The 27936-nt window shown below is 43.1% G+C and overlaps 1 protein-coding gene across 3 annotated transcripts in view; it reads left to right on the top strand.

Moving 5' to 3' along the window:
- The window catches only part of LOC310762974 (uncharacterized protein), a 207943-nt gene that overhangs the window by 70128 nt on the left and 109879 nt on the right, over window positions 1–27936 (top strand). For 2 of the 3 annotated variants that reach the window (XR_014548328.1, XM_083614888.1), the window contains one exon: window positions 20018–20102. Coding sequence is in view for 1 of the 3 variants with exons in the window: in XM_083614888.1 (XP_083471014.1) it covers window positions 20018–20102 (85 nt within the window). In the remaining 2 variants the exon portion in view is untranslated. Of the gene's footprint in view, window positions 1–8292; window positions 8371–20017; window positions 20103–27936 lie in introns of those variants that run through there. The other variant, XR_014548329.1, reaches the window with a different exon arrangement.

Here is a 27936-nt window from a genome sequence, read left to right as displayed (position 1 = left end):
TGTCAAACTAGCCCTAAATGCTTCCCATATGCCCCCCTCCATATGCCATATGCCCCCCTCCAAATGAAGGTTTTGATGTGAACGGCCCCCTTTACCTACACATCAGCAACTTTCTCTTGCAAGGCACAGTCAAAGGGCTCTTTAACTCCCTCCTGTGTTCACCGGCAGATTTCACAGAGCCTTGCCTTTATTATGTTTTTGTGACACTCACTTCAACGTATAGGCAACATGTGTAACCCACTTGCCGCTTGGGATCATCCTCTCCTGTTAAAGTCACATTTTGGTAGAACATGAGGCTGCGGCCTTCCTAAAGTCAGAAAACGTAGGTCTATAAATTCCTATGCATTTTCCTTCTTGTGGCAGTCTGCGCTGCTACAGAATTCCACAAGTTAGTTTCACTTTTGGAAGGTTGATTTCAGCAAAGCTCGGAAGTGCAATCCCAGCTTTCTGAAACTGAAAGAGAATAATCTCCACAAAGATGAATAGGTTTTCGATGTCACCAAAATTCATACAGCGTAATCCATCTTCTCTCTGAGTGTGTGTGTGTTGCCTGAATATAGCAAGGCTGTATCACACCCTGCTTGCCTTGCAGTCTTCAGAAGATGGAAACTCTGCAGGCATATTATGAACACCTTGCTTTTAAAAATAGCCACAAAGCTAATATTGACGTACTTTATGCTTTACAGAATAAATTCAGTTCTCAACATTCCGTCACTCTCTAGTGTGATTAAGAAAGAGTTTGCAAGAGTTTCATCACAGCCTGATTTCTTCATACCGTGAGAAGGTCAAATCCTTCTTGCTGCCTCATAGAAGAGTCATATAGTTCTTATTTTCCTGCCAACTCAACTAGATCCAGACATTCTTCATATCTATATATCTAGCTATATCATGGGTGCCAACTTGAATAAAGTATTGGGGGCCCCAGGTAAGCCCCACCCTACATAATTGATCACAAGGCATGATGTACACACAGCATTTGAATGGCAGTGGCTATCAACTTTGGGGGCCCCTGGCCCCTCAACTATTTTAGGGGGACCGAAGTGTCTTTGGCCCCTTGGAGTGGGCTCCTATGATCTATATCTATATGTTTTGTAACTGTGAATGGCTATCAGGATCGTGGTAGAAAATCTCCTTGGTTTCCACACTTACAAGGAAGCGCAGCCAAGGCAGTCATGGTGTTTTCAGAAAGTATGGACACCCTGGAAGGCTGCAAAATGCCGACACCTTGATAGATGATTTGTTGAATGAAAGGACAAACTCCCTGCCCATCTCCAAAGGCAAATGCAACAACGCCCCCTGCACCCCAGCCCTGAGAATTGCAGCAAAAAATTCTCTATTTGATAATTTTTGAATGTATTTTCTTTGCTCATTAATTGATGGGGACTTGTAAAAAAACCCAGGAGAAGTGTTTGGCACAGAACTACCTCTACCTTTTCTTCTTCTTCTAGCGCGGGCTTCTTCAACCTTGGCCCTCCAGATGTTTTGAGACTACAATTCCCATGATCCCTGACCACTGGTCCTGCTAGCTAAGGATCATGGGAGTTGTAGGCCAAAAACATCTGGAGGGCCGAGGTTGAGGAAGCCTGTTCTAGCGCCTGTGAGCTACCTTTGAATGGCTCAAGGCTTGCAGGTGTTTCCTCAGTCACAGGGTAATGCTCCACCGCCTCTGAGAATGTAAATTAAAGTGGAAACCTGAAACCACTTACTGTGCGATAGCTGCTTAAAATGGCCCACTCAGTATTTTTGGATGACACATAGATTATTTGTTTTATGAAGTATCTCATGTGTATAATAACTAACTAACTAAAGGGAAGAAGTGGTTGCCTGTAGATGTTGGCCACTGTGATGTCATGAACTGACAGGACAATGGAGAGGAGGAAGACCAATCACCAGAGCAGCAGGACCCATCACCAGAGCCTGAAGGGCCCTGGTCTCCACAAACACAGTGGGCTCAGAGATGTAGGGAACAGTGGGAGGGGTGCTCTAGGTGGCTGAGGCAGACAAGGGCCCACAGCCCAGCTCCCTAGCTGGCCAGGTAGGGCTTGCTAGCTCTGGGAGAAGGTATGTGATTCCTCAGGTGGAGTAGGCTTGGAACAGGCGAGGGTCACATGCCTCATCAAGCCCAGATTCTGCAGTATAAAAAGGCAGCAGAGCAGAGGTACTGTGTCTGCTCAACTGCCCATGTTGATGGACCTTGACTGGGAGGCTCCTGGACCTCCACATAACTGTGCTTTGTTTTTGGACTTTGAACATGGGGAATTGACCCTGGACTATGGACTTGATATACTGACTTGCCACCAGGTAGGCCAGGGGTGCAGGACATGTAATGACCCTTGGGTGTGGTTAATATGGGTGTGTGACAAACCTGACAAGTGCCTTGAAAGAAACAGCACGTGCTGGGTTTTTTTGTGGTAGATTGTGTTGGCCATTTTGGGTGCTGTGATCTCTTGCACTGCACTCTTGACACACACACACACACACCCAAGTGCTTTTCTAGTGGCGCACAAGATTTTGCCCTGAAAAAGAGGGTTTTTTGTGGCGAGAGTGAAGTGTAGGTCACATGACTTGCTTGGGAGCACTTCCTGGAAGATGTTTTAGGTCTGAAAAAGTTGGATAGTATGGTGTTGTTGTTCCATGACATAGTCCTTAAAATTTGCAGGCCTTCTCAATTTAGCCACACAGTGTGTGAGAGATGGGTGTGGATGATGGGTGTGACATGCTACAATCCAGTCAGAAGGAAAGCTAACTTCTGGGCAGCCTGTAGCATTTATACAAATGAAGCAGACTGATACCATTTCTATCACTTTGGATAAGTTACTTGCTTCTGCTAATCATTCAAAAAGATGAAGGCCTGGGCCTTGACAATTGGGAATCCCTTCATTTATTTGTTTAAGAAATGTATGCCTGCTTCCAACTATATGTCTCAATGCAGCCTATGGAAAAAATCAAATGTAGATTAAAACATCAGAAAACAGAACATTAGAAAATTATTTATGGCATAAAGGCAACTCCAACCATATGGGTTAGATTTTTTAAAAATGCAATTCTCAGGAAGCTGAGTTTTTCAGTCTGCACACACCTATGTAATTCTGGCACATTCATACATAACTATGGTTACCACGCACCCTCCTGAAAGTGTTCAGCCTTAGAAATCTGCATTTGGTGACGAGGGCATGATAATAGCTAGCTCAGTGTGTAACTGGGGTTTACAGATAATGTTCCTGACTCCATGCAGTCAGAGCTACTGTCTTACAGTCAAAGTAGAAGGGAGATCTGTGGACTTGACATTCTCATCATTTGTATCCATGCATTTATATTAATGTGGTGTACAGGGGGAAGGGGAGAGCAGTCACTACCCCCAAACAGAGTTTTAATTATGAGGAATGAACCATTTTAAGACACCCCGATATCTCCCCCCAAAAGCAAAATAGGGAGACTGAAAATAGGGGCAACTGGAGTGTATGCAGCAGTGGAATAATTTTTGTTTGTTTCCTGTAGGTTTCTGTCTGTTTTTAAAAATAAATTTGTTTAGGGTTTTGTAGGGTTTTGGTCCTGTCTGCTTATAAGAGTCGGTTGCGTAGTGTTCCCTCCCCCCACCTTCTGTTAAAGCAGATTGTGTTGCTGCATAGATTTCAACACCCCTCCCCAATCCTGCTTTGCTAAAGAGCTTTTAAAAATGCTTCATTCAGTTTACAGCAGGGGGAGAAAAACACAGAAAAAAGTGAAGTGTGCACTAAACATTATTTTATAAACTGCGAGGCATTGTCTTAGTCTGAAAGGCTCGGATATCTTCCGAGTTGCCATGGTGAGAGAGAAAAATGGCTCAAACAAATTCCTGTGGCGAACACCTTTTTTATAAAGTGAAAATCATCGTTCAATAGGCCCCTGTGCTTAATAACTCATGAAAACATTTGTGGGCATTTTCAAAGGCTGGGGTGATGTTTTCACAATGGTTTGTCTTATTCCATTGAACTGGTTGCACAGCTGAAAAGCAGAAGCTGTAATAATTTGATTTCCTCCCTCTCTGTGTGAATGTGGGTGAGGGCACTGGACCTTGGTAAGATTGGATCCTCATGGGGGGGAGGGGCCATCATTCAGTGACTGAGTGCATGTTTTGCATACCGAAAGTCCCCAATTCAACCCACAGCACTGAAAGGACTATAGGGAGCAGGCCTCACGAGAATCTTTGCCTGAGATCTTGGAAGACTCGCTGTCAGCCAGCTAGTGTAGGACACACCATTATGGACAGCCCCAAAGTCTGACCTGCAGTAGGAAACCATGTTTGTGGCTACATAGTTCTTGAAGAAGCAATAGGATGTTCCAGGTTGCACAAAATTCCGCACAAAACTTTGGACTCGCATATCCTGCAACTTTTAGCACAATGGGTCAGTGTGTCTGGCTGTTGACCAGTAGGTTGGTGGTTTGAGCCCACCCAGGGATGGCTGTGGGCAGGGTTTGGACTAGATGACCCATGGGGTCCCTCCCAACTCTACAACACAGGTGGTGCTGTGGTCTAAACCACCGAGCCTCTTGGGCTTGCCGATCAGAAGGTCAACGGTTCAAATCCCCATGATAGAGTGAGCTCCTATTGCTCTGTTCCAGCTCTTGCCAACCTAGCAGTTTGAAAGCACGCCAGTGCAAGTAGATAAATAGGTACTGCTGTGGTGGGAAGGTAAACGGTGTTTCCGTGTGCGCTGGCTTCTTTCATGGTGTTCCATTGCACCAGAAGCGGTTTAGTCATGCTGGCCACATGACCCAGAAAGCTGTCTGTGGACAAACGCAAGCTCCCTCGGCCTGAAAGCAAGATGAGCGCCGCAACCCCATAGTCACCTTTGACTGGACTTAACCACCCCAACTCTACAATTCTATGATTCTGTGATTTCTGAGGTAAAAACAAAGACATCTTTGTGTGGAGATTCTTGAAGAATTTATGGGGTGGGGGCGGTCTGCATTCTGGTGTGAACTTGGTTTCCAGATTAATGTACAGACTTCTCTGAAGTAAAGCTCTGGAATTCTACAAGGTAAATGGTTTGCAATTTCATTTACAATTCTAGCTCCTTGGAGCAACTGGAAAGCACAGCAAGTGGACCCATGGGGACATAAATCTTCTTTTTTTGCCGTGTCATTTCCCTGAATGGCTTTATTTATTATTTATTCTTATTTATTATTGAATGTATATCTCAACATTCCTCCCAAAGGAACCCAGAGCAGTAAACGACAAGTGATAAAACAATGAAAAACATCTTTAGAACAATTCCCGTGCAGATGTAGTCCAGGGGAGATCTCAACTTAAAAGTCTTGTTGGAAGAACTCCGTCACACTGCACGTGGTCCAGCTATGGAATTCACTCCCCCAGGATACTGTGATGGCCATCAACTTGAATAGCTTTAAAAAGAGGGTGGGACAAATGCATGGAGGAGAGGGCTATTAATGGCTGCTGACTATGATGACTATGTTCTACCTCCACAGTTGGAGATAGCAATGCTCCGAGTTGCTGGAAACTGCAGGGAGGGAATCATAGAATCATAGAGTTGGAAGAGACCACAAGGGCCATCGAGTCCAACCCCCTGCCAAGCAGGAAACACCATCAGAGCACTCCTGACATATGGTTGTCAAGCCTCTGCTTAAAGACCTCCAAAGAAGGAGACTCCACCACACTCCTTGGCAGCAAATTCCACTGTCGAACAGCTCTTACTGTCAGGAAGTTCTTCCTAATGTTTAGGTGGAATCTTCTTTCATGTAGTTTGGATCCATTGCTCCGTGTTCGCTTCTCTGGAGCAGCAGAAAACAACCTTTCTCCCTCCTCTATGTGACATCCTTTTATAAGAAGAGTGCTCTTGTGCTTTTGTTCTGTCTGCTGGTTTCCCACAGGCATCTGGTTGGCCACAGTGAGAACAGGTTGCTGGACTAGATGGGTCAGGCTATTCTTATGGTCTTATGTTAGGAGGAAGGTATTCAGTAGGCAACAGAGTTAGCAGAGATGGTGCCTCTCATGTTTAAGAGGCAGGAATCCCAAAGGGTAGGTGGCACAACACTAATGGCAAATTCCTGCATTGTAGGCAATGGATATCCTACAGCATGTAGTGGTTGATTGGATTATATAAGGGGGTGAAATGATATTTCATGTATCCTGGTTCCAGGCTGTATAGGATTTTAGACACCAACGCCAGTACCTTGAACCTTGCTCACTAGCTAAGTTGGCATGTCATCATGCACTATTTCCTTCAGGGACTTTTTTGATACATTTTCAATGTCTGTAGCTGATATTCAACTTTGGAACTATTTCCCTTAAAAGAAATGGATGAAGGAAGCCGTTGAACACTTTGTAAACTTGTACGTACTTTTGTGTACATAAAATTTTGTGCGCTTTTTTAAAAAACCACACCACATATGTGAAAATAGAATGGAACACACTTTCTGTTGGTTGCTTTAAACATCACCACAAACTGAATTAAGATTGATTTGTGCATTGTTTTGTGTCCTTGTGTTACCCTAATTCTCACATCAAAAATTTCTTCCCAAGCGTGTTACCAAACGCTAAGAGTTCTGCTAGACTTTTGCCCTGCTTGCCTATTAGTCAGTACAAAAGAAATGTTCTTCATTGGTCTCCGTGAAACGTTGTCACACTGATTATGAAAAAAGAAAAGAGGATGCTCAGCCTAGCCACAATTTGTGGGCCCCTGGGCTGACTTGCACACTACTTTTAAAATTGTTTTTTATGGAAACAGCTCCAAAGTTTCCTTAGAAGGTGGAATGGGGGTATGACATTCCAAGGACTGTTGTCAGAAAATCAGGACTGCTTCTGGTAAATCAGGACAACTGGAGCACATGCAGAGCTCAAGTGTGTTTGCTTATTCAGATGATTTGGTGAAAGCATTTGAGAATGAGAGAGAGGGATTCTGTGATCTTGGATGGTTTATCTAAGCATCATGCTTTCCTTTATAGGGTGTTAGAGCTAAGAGGGTGATAACTTCTAGATCTCCATTGATAGGCACCAGTGCCTGCAGTCATGACACTTTGATGCAGCACCATCTTGTGAACACCATCTGCTGCAATTTGATAAATTTAGAAAGGAATTTTTCTTAGCAGGCAGAACTTGGCAGTACTCTCTCCCCCTAATCCTACAGACTGAACAGTCTCTGCCTAGCTGCTTCCTAATATGATGATACAGTGGTACCTTGGTTCTCGAACTTAATCAGTTCCAGGAGTCTATTCGACTCCCAAAACCATTTGAAAACCAAGGTGCAGCTTCCAATTGGCTGCAGGAGCTTCCTGCAGTCAAGCAGAAGCCGCGTCAGACGTTCGGTTTCCGAAAAAGTTAGCAAACTGGAACACTTACTTCTGGGTTTGCTCCATTCGAGAGCCAAAATATATAAGTACCAAGGCGTTTGAGAACCAAGGTGTGACTGTACTTGGGATGGGGCAAGGTTCCAGGCATGTAGGAATTTGATATGGAATTAGGAATGTGAGGATTTTCCATCTTACTGGTTTATGTGACATTAATTTGCTCTGCCCTGTATCCTGAATTCCATTTTAACTAAGTATCCGCACTTCTTTTTGGTTCCCTGAGTTCATTTGTACCTTTCCCTCTGCTCCACTACAGATCCACATGTGTAACTTGGTTAAATCACTGTAAAAACGATAAATGGTAATGCGACTGAGTGCATCAACGTGCTTTTCTGTGGTATTTTAGTGATGCACAGCTGCACATTGGTAAAATCTGATAAGAAACAATCTTAAGACATTCATATGTTCAATTACATCAAGTTTGAGCTTTTCATCTTTATCATTGCATTAAACTGTTGCAAACTGTGTGCAGTTCTGTACAGCACTCAGTAGATATTTGTAATTTTTTTTAATAAAAAGGTGTAATGCAGTATCTCCAGTTAGTTCCATGGAAACAAGGCCATGGACTTCAGAACTTCAGCCTGGCCAAAGAAAGAACAGTTGCAGAGAACTCGCTTCTTTCCTCCCTCCCTGCCAGAAAGAACTCTCAGCTCCAACTGCCAGTGGGACAGCAGAAGCACAGAGGGAAGCACATTCTGAGCCCACTGAGTAGCCAAAGGAAGACAGGCTGTGGGGTCAACTGCAGAACTGAAGGCAAGCTGCCGCCTCTCGTTTAATGATGCTGTGCCCCCTGAGCCGCTACATCACAGAAACCAGGTGTTTCACCCCGCGAATGCCAAGCTGCCCCTCCGGATTGGATGAAAAATGACAGTGCAGCCTCCTGATTGGCTGGAGGGCAAGGAGGAAGTTGGTGGGAGGTGGAGGCCTCTACCTACCCACCCTACTCCCTCCCCACCAAGCCCACACACTCATCCATGGCTTCCCCTACTGCATTCCACACAGCAGGAAAGGTTTGCCTTCATGGTGAGTACTGGCACCATTTTTTCCTAGAAAAAAAAGGCTGGTTCTGACTACACACAATTTTGGCTTTATGCGCAATCCTCAGAACCTAACCCAGGTTTCCTCAACCTCGGTCCTCCAGATGTTTTTGGCCTACAACTTCCATGATCCCTAGCTAGCAGGACCAGTGGTCAGGGATGATGGGAATTGTAGCCTCAAATAATAATAATAATTTATTATTTATACCCCGCCCATCTGGCTGAGTTTCTGGGCAGCTCCCAATCAAGTGTTAAAAACAATATAGCATTAAATATTAAAAACTTCCCTAAACAGGGCTGCCTTCAGATGTCTTTTAAAGATAGGATAGCAGCTTATTTCCTTCACATCTGAAGGGAGGGTGTTCCACAGGGTGGGCGCCACTACCGAGAAGGCCCTCTGTCTGGTTCCCTGTAACCTCACTTCTCGCAATGAGGGAACCGCCAGAAGACCCTCGGTGCTGGATCTCAGTGTCCGGGCTGAACGATGGGGGTGGAGACTCTTCTTCAGGTATACAGGACCAAGGCCGTTTAGGGCTTTAAAGGTCAGCACCAACACTTTGAATTGTGCTCAGAAATGTACTGGGAGCTAATGCACATCTCTCAGGACCGATGTTATGTGGTCCTGGCGGCCACTCCCAGTCACCAGTCTAGCTGCCGCATTCTGGATTAATTAGTTTCCGGGTCACCTTCAAAGGTAGCCCCACATAGAGCGCATTGCAGTAGCCCAAGCAAGAGATAACTAGATAACAAAACACCTGGAGGGCCGAGGTTGAGGAAGCCTGACCTAACCCCTGCACAAGTTGCAAATCAACTGTGTTTCTCAAGCACAGTCAACAGAACACAGGGCGCATTACGTATTTTTGCAGGCAACCCCCCCCAAACCAGGTCCTACACACCAAGGAGCTTCCAGTCTAAATCTTGACAGTGGGGAAATGATGAAGGGGAGAGGAGGAGAGACAAGAAGTGCATGACTAAGTAAATGCTGTGGTACATAATGAGGCCTGGGGTGTACCTGTGTGCCACGCAATAACATGTGTAAGATTCCACCACAAATGCTTCCCCTCCTCACCGTAAAGCAAAGCTGTGTTGGGAAAAGGGAATTTAGAGCAGAATAGGAGAAGCCGTATTTAAAGCTACCCCTGACTGTGGTTTCCCTGCTCCAAATTGCCCCCCAGCTTTCCCTCTGCAGGGTTCAAAACACATGTTTGTGAAAGTAGATGAGTTCATCGGGATTTGGCATAATAAAACTGATATGTCTGTAGCGGAGATGCGCCTTTTAGACCATATGGAATACTTTTATACAACTGGAGTATTTGTCAGGGTTAATTTCATTCTCTGATCATGGCTTATTAACAGACATTCATATTGCTGGCTATCATTAAACAGTAGCTTAGGGAAATTAAGAGAGTTTCCTCAGTAAGTAATTAAAAATGGGCAGACTTTTAAATATACGCTTTATGTAGGCTCTCTATAGGGAGAGTTTTATCCTTTCTGAAGCACCCAGTCAGAGCCCCTTAAATATTTCTTCTTCTCTATGCTCTGTTTCATCAGTTTCATTTTGCTGATACAATCACACTTTTGCTTTCCCAATTATGCATGTTATGCACCGAAGCATAATATGTGGGCAAAATCCATACAAAATGAAGCAAAAGTTCATTTGGTTTCAATGGTTAAGTATGTATTTACATTTGTTCAATAAAATCAATTGAGTTTAGGCTTACTAGGGAATAAGCACCACTGAACATGGTGTGTGGGGGGGGGGGGCGTAGAAAGCTGCCTCAGGTCTCGAGCAGCATTGCCTACAAGGAATTATGGCAGAAGTTCTCCAGATTGAACCTGGAACTTTACCACAAAGCTATAGACTTTCCACTAGAGACTTTCTTTTGAGTAAACATACTTAGGCTCATCTTTTGCATAAGAGGCACCACTCTGCCCCCCACAAATAGCATAATAGTTATGCATGCCATCTTAGAAAAACACTTTGTTATAACAGAGTGAACATTAGGTACCATCAGACTCTCCAAATGCCCCTATTTTCTAGGGACAGTCTAGGATCTACAAAACCATCTCTGAATGTCCCACTTTTCATTAGGAGGTCCCTATTTTCAACAGAAATGTTGGATGGTATGGAGTTAAGCCCCAAGCCAAGGAGATAAATAACACTGCAACCTTAAGAAGATATCTGAAGGCAGCCATGTACACTGGTACCTCGGTTTACATACGCTTCAGGTTACATACGCTTCAGGTTACAGACTCCGCTAACCCAGAACTAGTACCTCTGGTTAAGAACTTTGCTTCAGGATGAGAACAGAAATCATGCTCCGGCGGCGCAGCAGCAGCAGGAGGCCCCATTAGCAGGCCCCACTGAAGCAATGGCGCTTCAGGTTAAGAACTGTATCAGGTTAAGTACAGACCTCCGGAACGAATTAAGTACTTAACCCGAGGTACCACTGTATAGGGAAGTTTTAAAATGTTTCATTATGTTTTTTTATATGGTGGAAGCTGCTCAGAGTGGCTGGGGCAACCCAGTCAAATGGGCAGGATGATGATAATAATAATAATAATAATAATAATAATAATAATAATAGAATAGGAGAGGACATCCTTATTTTCAATGGAGATATGTTGGAGGGTACACCCCGCTTCATATTCAGTTTATATACTCCTTCCCCATGTAGGAGGATTATCCCTGATACTGCTAGCAAGGATTCTTCCTGTGGGATCCCAATGCAGTGGTACCTCTGGTTAAGAACTTAATTCGTTCTGAAGGTCTGTTCTTAACCTGAAACTGTTCTTAACCTGAGGTACCACTTTAGCTAATGGTGCCTCCCGCTGCCACACGATGCCACCACGTGATTTCTGTTCTCATCCTGAAGCAAAGTTCTTAAGCCGAGGTACTATTTCTGGGTTAGCGGAGTCTGTAACCTGAAGTGTCTGTAAACCAAGGTACCACTGTAATAGTTTCCCCTTTTCCATAAATTTATTATCTTTTGCCTACCTTCTTTTACCCAAATAAAGAATGACAGTTTGTACATAGCCGCTCCAGTGCCATTACCCCAATCAATGATTTTCCTTACTTGGGACTATTTTTACGTCAGCATGCTGTGGAACACTTGTGTATCTGTTGCAGATCCCCTAGGCATTGCAAAAGGTTTTGGAATACATCATAGGGTGTACTGTCAACATGGTATGTTGCCCTTAGGCCTAAGGGGCTTTGGTATTCCTCCGCATGATCTGAGAGGGCAGCCTAGAATTTCTGCAAGGGCAGAAAAAAATTCCTCCTTCTACATAGACACTAATGGCACTTCTTTAGTAAGGGTCATCCTAATTAATAGCAGAGTTGGGAAAACCTGCTACCACAGAATAAAATTTCCCACTGGATTTTTGCAGCCAATTGTTTCATGGAACTTTGTGGATCGATTCTAGTGGAAAAGGGTTCTTGGCTACACCAGGACAACCAAAAGGCCTCTAGGCCTTGGTACAACACCTGGATGCTGTCATACATCATAGAATCCTTGATGAATCTTGGGAAATGGCTCTGCAGAGGTGATACAAAAGACTTCATATGCTGGTGAATGCAACTGGGGATGCAAAGGACGGAAAGGATCCAGATTGGAGTCTGCTGTGGGCTTCTGTAAATCCAACCCTGAACCTCAACATTCACTGTTGAATTCTGATTCTCTCCTCCCTCTCTCCCTGAGTATGGAGGCAACCTGCATTAATAGCATGCAATTTGGAAGGTTTTATGTTGGATACTACACAACATGGACTAACAAATTACGGCCTCGTAGTTCAGAGTCTATAGTTTACAACTCCCACTGCAGAAGCATTTTAGTATTAAAGCTTCTTAAATGGAAAAGCAGCAAGCCCCATATTTTTTAAAACGGCAACATTGACAGCTAGACAGAGTAATATGTTGGTGCCATATAGCTTTTACAAGCGGCTCACAAATACAGGAGGGAAGGTGCTGAAAACATAAACTTGGTGGTGCTGGGGAGGGAGGAATTGGAGCTTCATTCTCCCTAAAGGTTTGTGCCACTTAAGACAAATCCCTCTTGCCTGGAGTTGGCCTGAAAGTATAAATATTTAGAAGGTATCACTCCAAAGCGAGGGTGGCTGGGATGCCTCTGGAAACTTGAGCAAAAAGCAAGTGCGGTCTTACAGATTGGGTTGTTCTTCACCTGCCGCATATATTACAGAACCTTACTTTCCTGCCTTCCTGTGAACATAACAAAACTAAAATCTTCTTAAGCTACTTTAATGCCAGTAATCGCCACCAACCTCAAGATAGTCTGAATATGTGTTACTGCAATTGCTCTTGTGCATTCCTCCTCCTTACCCTGCTTCTCACCTCCTTTTTTGCCTGATTGTCAGTCCATAGAATATTGTAAGCTCCTTGGGGCATACACACACACACACACACACACACACACTTTTGATTTTGCTTGCACCTAATAATAATAATAATAATAATAATAATAATAATAATTAATAAAAAATTCATTATTTATACCCCACCCATCTTACTGGGTTTCCCCTCAGAACCCATGAGTTCTGAGCCAAGCTCTGAAGTAGGAAATAAGCCATGCTGAAGGAAAATTGTGGCGGGGGGCACTTGCAAGGAAGGGTGAAGCAGCCCTTCACATCTTTCTTCTCTAGAAACACCGCCTCACCCCTGTATTCACATTATCTCAGCAAACCTCTGTTTGGAAGCCCATGTTTGCCAACACAATGTTTGCCATCCTGCAACATATTGCCCAAGATGTGGATAGCTCAGCTGGTAGAGCATGAGACTCTTAATCTCAAGGTTGTGAGTTTGAGACCCACATTGGTCAAAAGATTCCTGCATTGCAGGGGGTTGGACTAGATGACCCTCGTGGTCCCTTCCTACTCTGCAAGTCTATGATTCTGTGCTGTAATGGTCAAGCTGGCCCAGGTGGATATTGATAGCTGCTAATGCAGGTTGAGCAAACACACATTAGTTCTTGTATTGCTGTAAACTGCTTCAATCTGATGGCAGATTTATAATAAGGAATTCCCTTTCCAATTTGCATTGTAGAACGGACTGCAAAGGCTTTGCCACTAGAAATACATGGCTATAGCCTCTATTCAGTGAAATCAGAAGTGACACGCTACAAATGGTTTCTAGCTTCAAATTACAAGTCCCCATTACTGTCATCTATGCAAATGTTTTTCGACAGCTGCTCTTAGTAAATCATAAGAGGACGTGAAATCTTCAAGACGGTTTTCATCATTTGTCTATTTTCTTTTCTTCTTTCTAAAATGTTTATAGTCATCGTGGCTTTTCTTTCCCATTTGTCTTGTTGCACTCCATGAGCACGGTTCAACCTGGAAGGCTAAATTTATTGGTCTGGAAAATGCTCGTCAGAGAGAAATTTGTCACAGCTTAGCCTAAACATTTTGCTTGATGAGTTTTCTCACAGAAATTGTTGTGGCTTGATGTTTCCTTACATTCCGTTTAGATGAGAACTATGCACTTAAGACAAAGCTGAAACACATGATCGACAGTCTCGCTGGATGTGTTTTTCTTATGCTGAGCTATGCCATGTCAGAATGCAGGTGGCAGCTTGTGTGTCTGGATGCTGCCCACTCCTAGGCTAGCCTTTAGCTGTGGTGGAAGAAGCTATACTGCTGATCCACCCTCCAAAACTTTGACTGGTGCTCAGGGCTGTCTCCCCACACATCATCACACCTTCACACCAAACATACCTCATGGATGGAGAATAGAGAGGTGTACGTGAGTGTCTACTGTACAAAGTCCAAACCTGCATGTGTTGTTCTGCCCACTTCTGCCTCCAACCCTAATCATCATTGGCATTTGGTGCATGGAAGGTTTCAGCTATTGGATTGAAGGAAATGAGGCCCTTGGGATGAACAGTGTTTGCCCCCCTCCCCCCGCTGTTGACAATATCATAGTACAATTTGGTTACCACTGTGATTGGCTTTTGTATATGTACAGTGGTACCTCGGGTTAAGAACTTAATTCGTTCCGGAGTTCCATTCTTAACCTGAAACTGTTCTTAACCTGAAACTGTTCTTAACCTGAAACTGTTCTTAACCTGAGATACCACTTTAGCTAATGGGGCCTCCTGCTGCTGCTGCGCTGCCACTGCACAATTTCTGTTCTCATCCTGAAGCAAAGTTCTTAACCCGAGGTACTGTTTCTGGGTTAGCAGAGTCTGTAACCTGAAGCATCTGTAACCTGAGGTACCACTGTATCAGGGTGGGAGGGTCATTGTGTTGTCCTTAGTGTTAGGCAGCAAAATGACTTGAGATGACCCTGGGACAGGCACGCCAACTGTATAGGGCTGAGGTGTCTTTGTTTGACCCCCTCAATATTTCTGGCAGGGGCTGCGGACCCTCAGTGTTGAAGGGGTGGAGGAGGCTGAGCATGGAGCCGAGTGCAGGACAGGCTCCTCCTGAGCATGAGAGGAGCTGCCACTGGCCACTGAAGGCACCCCATGCTGGCCTCCATGCTTGGTCTCCTCCTGATGATGCGTGCGCTGGGTGCATGACATCAGGCATGTGACGTGACACCAGGTCCACTCAATCTGGGGTGCAATTCAGTACCTCTGCCCTGGGATCAGGTTGAAGGAGCCAGCCAAGTGCTTTCAGTAATTCCCTCTTTCTGTGCTTGTGCACCGATTATGATGCACTAATTTCATGAGAGTTGTGCTTGCGTTGAGAAAATGAGGAGGAGGCAAGAAACCTCACCATCAGTTTGTTAATTAGGAGTTTGCTCAGTTCACGTCTGAGGTGGCGGCTTTGAACCTATGATAAGCTTAGCAAGTAATGTACTAAAGTTAAGTGCATTGCCATACAGGAAACCCCCTTAAGTAACTGCTTGTACCCTTGTTAACTGACAGCTCAGACTTGAGAAAGCCAGCATTATGGCAAAAGCACCAATAATAGCACTGGGATAACCTTCTAATCCCTCCGCACATTTCTAGAAACAATGCTTTAGAAGACTCCAGCTGTCAGTCTAGGTCTGTCAGCGTAAGATGCCAAGACAGAGAAGGTTAGATGTGTGGTCATTTATTTATTTTTGAGGAGGAGAGGAGGTTGAGGAATAACAGAAATCTACCAATTATTCAATGTCTTACTATGGGCTGAATTTGACATTAGCAACCAGCGTCAAACTGCACGTTGCAGCTTTGGTTATTTAACCAGCCCAGCCTAACTTGGTGTGTTTAATCAGTTAATATATCCCCCCTTTGTAAACAATTTACATCCCTAGCAGCTTCCATTTAATAAAATGAAATAACACCAATAACTAAATAATTTTAAATGAATAAAAACGCCATTCAAAACTTTTGCAGTTGTAACTACAAACTATAAGAGCAACATATAAAACAATTTCAAAGAGTGGTAAAGCACTTAAATAAGCGAGTAACCATTGTGCAATGGATCAGACCAATTAAAATTCATAAAAGTCTATTAATTGCAACAGGCTTTCTCCAGAGTAGGGCCATGCAAGCATGTTGTCTAAATCCTGAATCAAATTGGGCCGATTTGTACCAAATCTGAATCACATCAAAGCAGATACAATAGCTACATACCAGGCTCAGTGAACCCACCAGATACATATCTCGGTGCCGATATCTAGACCTCAAAACAGTCTCTGAAAAGGTCAGCCAGATGTCTCCAAAGTGTTATTAATGACAACACCATGGGGTGGGGAGGTGGAAAGCTGGATTTCACTAACTGGGAGATTCTTCACAGTTTGGCGGGATGTTGCTCCTGGCTGCGCTGCGTCTCCCATCAGGAGAGGTTGCCCAGACCAACACAACACAGCCTGGTGGGCAAATGTTGCATTGGGAGGACGACGATGCAACAGTCGTCACACATGCAATGCACTCACTGCGTGCAGGACGCCAGCCCCCCCCCCCAATGTTAGGTGCAACTCAGCACCTGTGGACATAATAAAATCACCAAATTAGAAGGCAGGGGGAAATGCAAAAGGGAATGCCTGTTGGTATGAATGGAAAAGACAAACGTTGCTAATCGTAAATCCAAATAAATGCAGATGTAAACTTCTCTGGTTTAATTCCAATGGGGAGGGGAGGTGGATTGACAGCTAAATTCTGCTCAAATGTGGATAAGCCTTTAAAATGAGAAATCCAGTTCTTGCAGAGGTGGTAAACCTATGTCTTGATAGTAACCACTTCAGAGAACAGGTCTGGGTTCACATAATAGAATTCTCCCTCACACAAACCAAGATTCCTGAACATGGAAAAGTAGCCTGTTTATTCTGCTGATCATCTCAGAAAAACATCTCTGTGGCTCTACTTTGGTTTCACTTCTTCCCATTATGACTTTTGCAGTTGATTTTTTGGCAGCGGGTTGTAGGCATTTGCAGGCAATCTGCAGCTCCTCTGCACCACATAGACCGACACACAGCTGTGATTCAGCAAGCCATAGTCGTTGAATTGGAACGCTACTAGGGGACTTTTTTTTTCAAAAGCCTTGCCAAGGTTTCTGTCTGCCCTGCTGTGCCAGTGCTGGTTAGTGGCCTAGCTGGAACTACCTTAGGGTATCTTTTGTTTGCATGGCCGTATTTTCCATACATCCCCAACAGGAAATATGATTGCTGCTCTTTTCATCTGGCTGTCAAATGTTTGCATCCTGCAGTTACCTTGAATATCCCCTCATTATTTCCCAGCCATGCGTACAGTTCAACATTGAGCCACATATTTTTGTCTCAAATGTATGCATTGTGTTTTGTAGTTGCTCTCCCTCTTGAAAACTGATGCGTATTTAGAAAAACACATTGTGTTTATAAAAATACTCAAAGCAATTGGCAATGAAAATTAAAAATTAAAAGCTAAGAACAACAATGAAATGTGCATACCATAAATATTTAAGTTAAACCACCATTACAACCAATAACTAAGGAACTTGACAGCAATAGCTGGGAAAAGCTCTTAAGAACAAAAAGTCTTCATGTGTTGTTGAGAAGAACATAAGGAAGTAGTTTGTTGAAATGCCCTTTTTAGAACATTGTGTGAAACTTCCTATGTATCTTTGTATTTTCTGCTGTAACAAATTGAGTTTTACTGAAACTAAGGGTAGTTTGAAACAAGACAACTTCAAACCATGGTTCATGAAGATGTTTTGCTTAAACCAAATTCATATTCATCTAAGGAAATAAAGTGGTTGCATAATGAGGGACAGATATCTGTCAGGATTATTTGGGTACTTTTGGCCTCTAAAATAAGTTTGTGGTATGCTTTTGTAGCCAAATATCGAACCAATCCATTGTAAACTGCCTAGTAAACCACTAATAGAAGATTGGTACTTGTGTGGTTTTTTTGGTTGGGGGGGGGGGAATGGCAAACCAGTGGCAGGCAAAATAAAATAAAATAAATGTACGAAGATGTGGGTTTCATTTGTTTCTGGGAAAAGGAAGATGGGGAAAGGTGCATTCTGGTGAATGTGATTAAGTTCTTGCCCCCCTCTGAACTCTGTAAAATACATCACAAAAGATGTCTCTGCAGAAGTCAGTCGGTTCACTGCACGAGAACAATGCATAATGATTGCTTTTCTGCTATTATTGTTAACATCAACATTCATTTATGCACAGCGCTTTGTCAATAGAATGCTTTTCGGAATCAACTGACAAACTAGAGCTGGTCAAATTGGTGCTGCTGTTACTGGTTTGGCACACGTCTCCCTCACCACCCCCGGTGTACGTTCAATAGGGAAATAATAGTCTCCTCTCAGGTTGCTACCTAATTTCAGCAAAAGCAAAATTCACAGGGAATTTGGGAGGTTCTGTTTTGGCAAAGCAGCTGTCATTTTCATTTGAAGCTGAAACTTTGAGATCATTGAAATTGTTCCTGAGCAGTGCTATTTTTCCAGAAAAAGAGGTGCCGGAACTCACCACAAACGCTTCCCTTGTTCTCTTATAATGGCAATGGTGCCCACCTGAGAGGTGCCAGAGCTGAGTTCTAGCAAGCTCCAGCTGAAAAAAGGCCCTGTCCCTGAAGATTTCTGCAGCTTGACCCTCCCACCTTCTCCTGTGGTGCAATTCAGTACAAAGTCAGCTATGCTGCCCGAAGCAATAGCTTCACCTTGCCTAATGCCTGGGCTGTCCCTGCTGGAGATACACTGGATATATCAAATGATGCCTCCACCTGGTGTCAGGTATGAGTGTGGCTGCTATTATTGTGTGCTGGTCATGCATGTGGCTTTGACATGGAGGCGCTAGCTCACACATCTGATGCTTCCATGCAATTTCAGCCTGGTCTTACAGCTGTCAATAGCCCCATGCAATTCCAGGGAAGCTACAAACCATTTGAAGTGTCCCTGTGCCAGTTTATTTACATGCTCATGAGTGACCTTATTATAGTCATTAGTGTTGTTTATTTTGTTATTTAGGGTACTAACTCGATCCATCCAGGAAGTTACAAGTGGTAATAATATTTTTAAAGGAGAGGACTGGCACTCATTCTGAAATGTTGGAGAGCCATTGCCAGTCAGTGTTGACATGGCCAAACTAGATGGCCCATTGGTCTGACTCAGCGTAAGGCAGTTTAATATGTTCCCATGGAAGGAGTGGCTTATGATAGCATTTAGGACCTTGTCTATTGAACCCAGAACTTTGCATTGTGCCTGAAACCCCAAGCAAGGTGTATTCACTTAGGAAGTCGGAATTCAGGGAGTTAGTGTTGCAAAAAGTGTAGCAGCCTCCAAACCGCCTTCGAAGTTAGTCATGAATATAGTATCACAGGAAACTTATCCATGAGATTATGGATTATTTATTTAGTGATCATTTATTGATTTCATAAAAATTATATACCGCTGGATTGTAAAAAAAAACTTCAAAGTGGTTATGTTTGCCTATTTCTCATTCCTGGCCACCATTCTAACCTGCAATTCTAAATGCAATGTTGCAGTAAGAGGAAAAGCTTTCTGATCCTACCTCTTTGCCATTGATGGTTATTTCAATTCTCCTAAAATTAATTAATTCATTAATTCACCTGGATTTGGCTTTAATTTGGTTGCCCTCATCCAGGCCCCTGCAGTTTTCAGATATGCAATCATCTTTCCATAAAAGAAAGATTAGTGTGTGTTTCGAGTGTGAGCAGCTGCTGTCTAGCACCCTTTCCTTTGGAGTAAAGGTGTTGATAACACCAGGTGTCAAAAGACCAAGCTTCTCCTGGCTGGTTTTCAGCAGCCAGAATTGGGCCTGGGCCCAATTTGCATGCAGTCAGTTCCCAGTAGACTGACTGGGTTCACTGTTTGCTTGAACTTGTCCTCCCAGTGCTCTGTTAATAGCTGATTTCCAATAAAATATTCACAGAAAGGAAAATCCTAAGCTTGTGAAAACTGAGGAGGAATTCTAAAAAATATCTTAACAAGTATTCAGGACAAATTGTTCACATTCTTTGCTTAGCTCCATAGAATTAGTGTGGTTGCTTTGCAACTTCTCACTGGTACTGTATGATTTCAATGCTTGATAAATATGTTTTGTCTTTTGCTAATCCACCCGCCATTTTGTGTGACTAGACTTCTAAATAGGTTGAAGTAAGATAACCTACATTGTTTGAATAAGAAAATGTTTTCTTACATTTGTTCTATTTAAGAGGCTTTCGTGATGTTTCTTACAGGTTCTTCAAAAGCAGAAAGGAATCAATGGGCAGATGTGATGCTTGCAGAGACAATATGTTGCAGAATATAGATGTCTCAGAGAAAGTAAGTGGAAACTGTTGAACAAAGGCTTTCCCTAATGAAGAGCTGGTATCATTCACACAATTATTGCCATCACAGTTGTGCCTTAGGTGAAATTAGAAGTAAGCCCATTGGCTGCTCCTCAGGAGAAGCATCTGAGGAATTTTAGAGGAACCAAAACAGTTTTGATAAAATGAATGCAATTTCTGAGAGGGGTTTTGCACATCCCTGGTCAAAATGTGTTGCAGCGTACTGTCTATTCTTTAATATATTTATGAGAATCTATTTGGTTATTTACAGCTTGTGACCAAGGTTGCCATCCATCAGCATGTAACACTAGTGCTGAGGGAAATGCACTGGGTGCCAATATGCTACTGAGCCAAATTTAAGGTCTTACTATTATATAATTAAATAACTTAGGGCCAGATCATCTGAGACCTCTCCTTATCCCATATATACTTGCCTGCTCACTGTGATCACATGGCCATTCTTTATAGCCCCAGATACACTGCAGTGGCAGGGAGTTAAGTTTTGTCTTGTGGATCAGGCCACTCATTTTGTATTGAACAGCACTCATCAGTTCCAGAAAGTGGTCAGAGGCTAGAAAACTCCCTTGTCCTCATCCCCCACTTTAATTTTGAGAGAACAAGACTAAGAAGTAACTCAGAATTGTCCCTTGGATGTGTTTGACCTCTGAGGCCTCTGCTTGGCTCAGCCTGCCCCAAGGTTGCTCCTATCTGTTTTGATAAGTTTTTATTCTTTTGTTGTAACCCTTACTTCAGGACCAGGGACAGTTCTAGCTTCTTTATCACTGATGTCAGTGGTATTTCCAGGGCCAGGCTGTTCACTGACCTTGGTTTTATGTAACTGGCAGATGGAAAATCGGAAGACCTTGTTCTTTATTGTTTCTTGTTTATTTTCCTTTCCTTTTTTCCTTTCTCTTTTTTCTTCTTGCTACTCTTTCTCTCTTCCTTTTCTTTTCTTCCTCCCCTTTCTTTCTTCATTGATGTCCTCTACTTGGGGCCTTTATTAGGGTCCAGGGATTGTACATTCATGGGGGTGGTAGATGGTTGATGGAGGGCCTGGGGTAGAAGGCAGAGAAACATTGGTCTCCCAGGGTGGGGGGCTGGGAGGAGAAAGGAAAGATCCCAGATAAGACCTGGGAGGGACTGTTACCTTCTGTGGGTTGTAAGGGTTAAGAACAACCTTTAAAAGAGGACCCCATATTTTAGTTTTGCATTTTGTAGCTGTTTTTGTTTATTTACATCTTTTTTCCCATAATCTATCATGAAAAAATAAATAAATAAAATCTTAACACCCCCCCCAAAAAAGGGGTTCATTGCCCTTGGTTGGCTTTGAGACTTTAATACAAATTGGAACCTCTATCACTAGTTTCTGGACATTTCTTGTAGATGGGAGTTCTGCACTTTTAAATGAAAAATAGTCTCTCTAAATGTAAATTAGTTTTTTTTGTATTCTGTTTGTATTCTTGGTTTTATCGTTAGACAACTCTTATCTTCATTAAGGAGTTGTTTATTTCTGTGTATTAATTAAAAAGGCATTAATATGCATATGGATATAAAAACACTTGGTGAATGATAGCAAAAGTTCTCATATTCCCCTTGGAGTGTGCATTATAAGCACAATTCTTTTAAATGTTTCTTAGTCGGGCATTATTTATTACCCTAAACTTAAGACAAAGGGAGAGTGCTAAGGCTGATTATCGCTTGGGTGTTCTTCAGTGCTAATTGAGTTATTTAACTCAATTGCTATATGTCATCTTTTTAATAACTTAAAAACCAACTCCTGTGGATATTCTATTTTTTTTAACAGTCTAAACATATGGTCTTTTAAAAATCTGGCTCTTTGCTATACACATTTTAACATAATAATTAACTAGCTGACGCACAAACACACTCTCTTAGGCTTTGCCTCATCTATTCTGTATGTGTGCCTTCCTTTTCTTTTCATCGTGTCCTCCCTAAAAGAGGGCATGTGTTGTGGTGAGACCTGGAGACCGACCTCCTGTGTTGTGGGTGGGTAAGATTGGATAGCCTCAATACCCGATTGGTAGGTCCCTCAATGTTGGGTTTAATCTGGCCAATAGGGCGCAGTCCAAACGGATCAAGGGACCTATATAAACCCATGCATGCGACCCAGAGCTTCCTCCTTTGGCTCGGAACACCCACCCACCTCTGCCTACTTTTAGGGCATTTTTTGCAATTGACCTTGCTATGCCATAGTGTGTCGTCTGCTGTTGGGACAGGGGCACGGCAGGAATTTCCCCACTTGGCTGATTGGCTGTTGCCATTTGGGTTTCGCCTGCCACGTAGCAAATCATCACAACTTCTAAGGTTGCTGATAGGCACTGGTTCATGTGATAGGGATGGGAGAATAGTCTTGCCATGCCTATGTGAAAGATATTCCGTTAAAGGAATCCAGGGACTCAGCTGGTTTGGTCAACCCCCGAGAGGGGGTTGTGCCCATGCCTGAGTCCAGGGGGGCATCTGGGTGGTGAACATAGTCTGTTCCCAGCTTTTCGCCTACCCAGGTGTTCACCCTTGGCTGACCTATGCTGGTGCCATGGGTCAGCGCTGCCTGAAAGGGTGCAGGGAGCAAGTCAAACCAGAGCCTATGCAACCACTCACTTTCTGTAATCAATAAAGTTGTGGCCTAAATTCTGCCAAAAACCAAAACTAAAATTTGAGTCAAATGTGTCTTTATTTAGCGGGGTGGTCTCTGGGTCTGAACACGCAACAGCAGGAAAAAAACTTCAAAGGATACACATTACAAGTAAATTTCCATTGTCCTTTCCCATTCCTCTCTGCTCCTTCCACCCCATTTGAATGGATCAACTCATGGTTTGGGGTGAAGTTTTAACCATAGTTTCCCAATCAACAAACCCTGGAAGTTCTGCATTACAGCACATGGGGTAAGGACTGAGAAGAAGGAAGTATGCTAGTGAAATCTCATCCTTGGCCCAGTAAAGCATATTTTATTGGGCTGAGTTTGCTATGTCTTAGCTGAGCATTTATAGATATATTCCCAGTTATAACATTCCGTGTGCCAACCCGTTTTATACATACCGTATGTTAGTCACTGTCTCTTTACTGGCTAAATGCAATATAACAATGCATCTGCCCATATTACTATTCATTGCCTTGATGGTATGTAAGACCCAGCACATAAGAGCACTCTGTGCAAAGGCTTCCAGGTGCAAATTTGATTGAATACAAATAACCTCTAAATGGGAAGAACTGTGATTAGCCTGAACTTTGATTGCTAATATATTCCAACATTACAGTTTCCCACAAAAACGATGAAGAAACTAATCAGGTTTGAATTACTTCTGCTTTACAAAACAAAAAACAAAAAACCAACCCTGTAAGAAACCCAAACCCTGTTACAATTGGGAGAATAGATGAAAGATGTGTGCCACAAATCACTTAAGCCAGAGGTTTTGCACTCAACCTAATTCATTTAAGGGTTGCTCTCTGGCAGCCTGGTTATATGAGGGCAAGCTACTCAGCATTCCAGTCTACCTTCATATTCTGTGGTTCATATTATCCCATTGTTTGCTTGCTGAGCTCTATCTCCAGTAAGCTGCTGCGGTCCCAGCAATGGGGTATATATTTCTCTCTCTCAAAATAATTTTATCCAAATCAATTTAGAAGGAGAAAGATCATATGTATAATAACAGAAAACTAAAAACAAGACACAAAACAAAAAAGAAGTCCATCTGCTATGTTCTGCCCCAGACCAACTTTCCAAAACTCTTTCAAGGGCAGCCCCCTCATCCCAAATACATTGCTGTAGTTCAATAATGAGGTGGCAGAAGTATGAATGACAGCTGCCAGGTCCTAATTGCTGTGAAACATAGCACTATCACTTTGATGTCTGTTGGTGCTCTGTGGGGGTTGTTTGAACTACAGTTGTTGGCACTCATGTTTTGGATGAGTGTTTGTGGTTTTTTAGTTGCAGTGTCTCCTCAGGGCATTGGGAACACTTGTTCCTGTTGTAGGTAGGATACCATGCCATCCATGGCATGATTTTTCCCTGCCCTTCTTGGGGTGGCTTTCCAGATCTGCTTGAAAGTGTATTTTGTAGACTCTGAATAAACTGCTTCTAGTTCTTGAGAAAATCAGGGCTTGAACTGCCCCCTCTAGGTGTGCTTGAAAGAAAGCTGGGATGCACATAGAGAGCTACGTTGTGATAGTTCAGTTGGTAAGAGCATGAGACTCTTAATCTCAGGGCTGTGGGTTGAGCCCCATATTGGGCAAATGATTCCTGCATTGCAGGGCGTTGGACTTAAATGACCCTTATGGTCCCTTCCAGCTCTATGTTTCTATGAAATGGAGCTACCTTGTTGTTGAGTTCCATCAACACCAGCCAGGATGACCAATGATCAGGGATGATCAGAGCTGTAGTCCAAAAATGTGGATGGCACCAGACTAGTCTCATCTAACTGGAATGACCTGTTCAGGGTATTAAGAAGGGGTCTTAATAGCTCTGCTGAGACCTTTTTGTTGGAGCTGGCAGGGATAGAACCTGTGAGATTATGCATACAAAGTATCTGCTCTGTCCCTGAGCTGTGGTGCCTTGGGATGAATTGCCTTATATCTTGTGAAGCTTTTTAAAGAAAAATTAGGTGGTTTTTCCCCCCCTTTTAATAGAATTTATTTATCTGTCCTATAGGCTGAAATCACCGATAGCAAAGGGCCACACTGAGACAACATAGAGCATAAATCAACAGATGATAACTCACTTATTGATTGTTGCTTTGCTGCGCAGAGTTGCTTGAATTGATTTGTTGTTCAAGTTGACTTTTCAGGACTGGCTCTACCATTAAGCAAAGTGAGGCAACTGCCTCAGGCAGTAATGCTGAGTGGCAGTAGGATATTTTCCCCGAGCCCCCTTGCAATACTTTCTATTGGAGCACAGGGCTGTGTGTGCCATGCAACCTGTAATGCACCCTGTAACTAGTCTCTTTTCTCATGTGCCGCTATAGAAGTAAGATTCAGCTGTCAGTCCAGTTGGCTTCTGTATGTTGAATGTATGTATGTACCATCAGGTCCTTCACCCCAACAGCTAAATGTCATGGGCAAACTCTGGACCCATCTGTCAAGCTGTTTCTTGCCTCATCCCAGTGGTGGACCTACATTTTTGGGCCCTGAAACTTTAACTGTTAGGGGGGCCCCTCAGCAACCAGCAACAAGGTCTGGGTAACCACTGTTATCTTTTTCAATGGGGTTGTTCCAGGACAGATCACTTGTTAAAAAAATAATAACTACTACATCTCAGATTTTGATTAAAAGTGCTGCACTGGATTATCTCACGTGTCAAAGTCATTGATGTGAATAAAAATTTCCTATGCCTTATAGTTTTCACATTAGTGCAACTTTCCACCTTTACAACATCTGTGCTACTGGCTCTCAAATTTTGGGATTGTTGAAATATATACAACAATAATGTAATCAATTTGCATTGTGCAACTCAAGTGGGGTCTACTAGACCCAAAGCTTTTAATCAATGTGGACTAAATGAGATTCTGGAGCCCTTCTGGGATTAGGAGCCCTGAAATCTAGGCTTCATTAGTATCATACTAGATCTGCCCCTATCATGGAGCTTTTCTAAAGATACCTAGACATGTGTCTGCACATCATAGGAACATTTATAAATAACTGCATCACATCACATCATAAAATATGCCTAACGTTTTCGTTGAAATTTACTGCATGGGAATTCTAGGAATCCCAGATAGACTGCAATCTATTGTGGCAGCTCTCCCATCTATCAGTCGTTGCACTGACTGCTGCTCCGGAGTGACTTTGAAAAGTAAATATCTTGAATTCATCAAGAGGTTTCTTTCACTGCCACCTTCTCTTCTGTTACAGCTTTGATAGAACAGCATCCCTAGAGATCTGAAAAAGGCATTAAGTTTCCTGGATGATGAATTGAACAAGGCAAAAGTACATCAAAACCACAGCACTCTGAGGGGAGTGTGCTGAGAAGGGGTGGGGTGGAGTAGAATGCTGGTGGGGGCAATGAAAGAATATTTTTATGGTCTATTTGAGTTGCTTATTGTTTCTGTACTGAATGATGAAAAGGATAAAATGGATCAAAATAAATGAAAGTGAGCAAAAAATAATGGTAGATTTTGCCTGGCATCCATGGCCTGTTCTCTGGTTGTGGCTGATTCCATTCCACTCTCTAGCTTCTTCCATGGGTGGGACTGGGGAGGCAGTATCTTTTAAATAAAAATGTGGAAGCCGGTTATCATTGTGTTCAGCCATTGTTGTTGTTTTAAAAAATAAATGCTTTTGACTGAGGATGGAGTTATGCATCCCAGTTGTTCAGCCTAAGTTAACATTTTCAGGCAAACTAAGGTCTTGTGAATGGTCCAGCCTGTGTCCAGATTAGAGCAGTAACCTATGTTCTATTTGCACATGGCTGGGCAAAGCTCTGAGTAATCAATCCTCCAGGAAGTTTCTTTCATTTTTTCAGAGATTGGAGTGTAACCCTGAAAATTGCCTTTGAGAATTTTCATGGTTTAGCCCTCTTCATTGTTGCCTTTCTCCATATTATTTTAACATTAGCATTTACCAAGGCAACGGGGAGACCACTTGACAAGAAGCCGACTACTCTGGCATACTGTATACCTCATCAAAAGTATTTGTGCCTGTTACCTAAAGCCATGACTCACCTAGCAACAAGCTTGTTATGCAGCTTTCACAAACCCCGGGAAAGCTGTGAAGGGGGGGAAAAAAACCCCACACACTTATTTTGGAAGAGGCCCATTTTCACAATTTGCAGAGATTTATTATTATTATATGTGAATTATTTCATTCCTGATTGAAAAGCGTGGTTCTCCCCCCCCCCTCGCCCCAAGTTGCTTGGCAACTAACTGAAGGCAAGTGGGATTGAAATTGGAGTTTGAACATATTATAGTCTTTTTGGTTTCCCTTTCAAGTGGTAAGCAGAGCAGTGAATTCTGAATCCCTGGCTAATTAGTACCTCTCTATGTAAAATGGGCTAGTGTATTGCCAACTGGATTATCATGGGGAGTGAGGATGTTACCTCTGGGTAACTATTCAGGTGAGGAGATGACAGCAAATTGTGAAGGCTGGCTGGCTGGCTAGGAGAGAGCGTCCCACATGCATACACAGACGGACTCTGCCAGTGAAATTCCTTATTTTCAACTCCCCTGCTGTTCTGCTTCTCAGTCTTCCTAAGCAGTCTGCTTATCATCTTGAGCTGGGTGGTAGGAGAAAACTGCCAAGCACATTTCTGAAAGCACCAGTGTAGAACCACCCTCTTGGGTTATGTCACATCTGAATAAATTGTGACCCTCCAAACAAATGCAACCTCCCAAAACAGTATTTACTGAGGTCCTGATAGGCTGCAAAATGGTGTTATTTTTTGGGGTGGGGTTTCCCTAAACCCTAGTAATTAATAATTGGAAGGATTTTGATTATCTGGGATGTGAAGGGAGAAATACAAACTGCAGAGGAATTCCTGAGCTGGCATACGCAAAATGACCTGGTCAAGCTTAGGACTATTATGAAACAATACAAAGCCATTGGCAATACAAGAGAATTGTCCTTCCCCCTTGCCCTGAGGTGTGAATGGAAACTGGAGATTTGGAAGGTTGCCAGGGTAATTGGGTGCAAGGTGACAGCAAAAGAGAGTCTGTTTGCAAGGTGTGCTGGGTAGAAGAAGGGAAGACTAGGATCCATCTTGGGCAGGATGGCTGAAGGCTGGCTGGGACAAATGCCTTGGATTCCATGGCTGCACAGCTGTGGGGGACAAGCCCCACTTGAAATGACCCTGCTGTAAGATCTGGACTCTCTCCATGGAG

This window comes from Podarcis filfolensis, assembly GCF_964270895.1.
Source record: "Podarcis filfolensis genome assembly, chromosome: 5".
In the NCBI taxonomy this organism is placed as follows: Eukaryota; Metazoa; Chordata; class Lepidosauria; order Squamata; family Lacertidae; genus Podarcis; species Podarcis filfolensis.
This window is presented reverse-complemented; position numbering and strand designations above follow the sequence as displayed.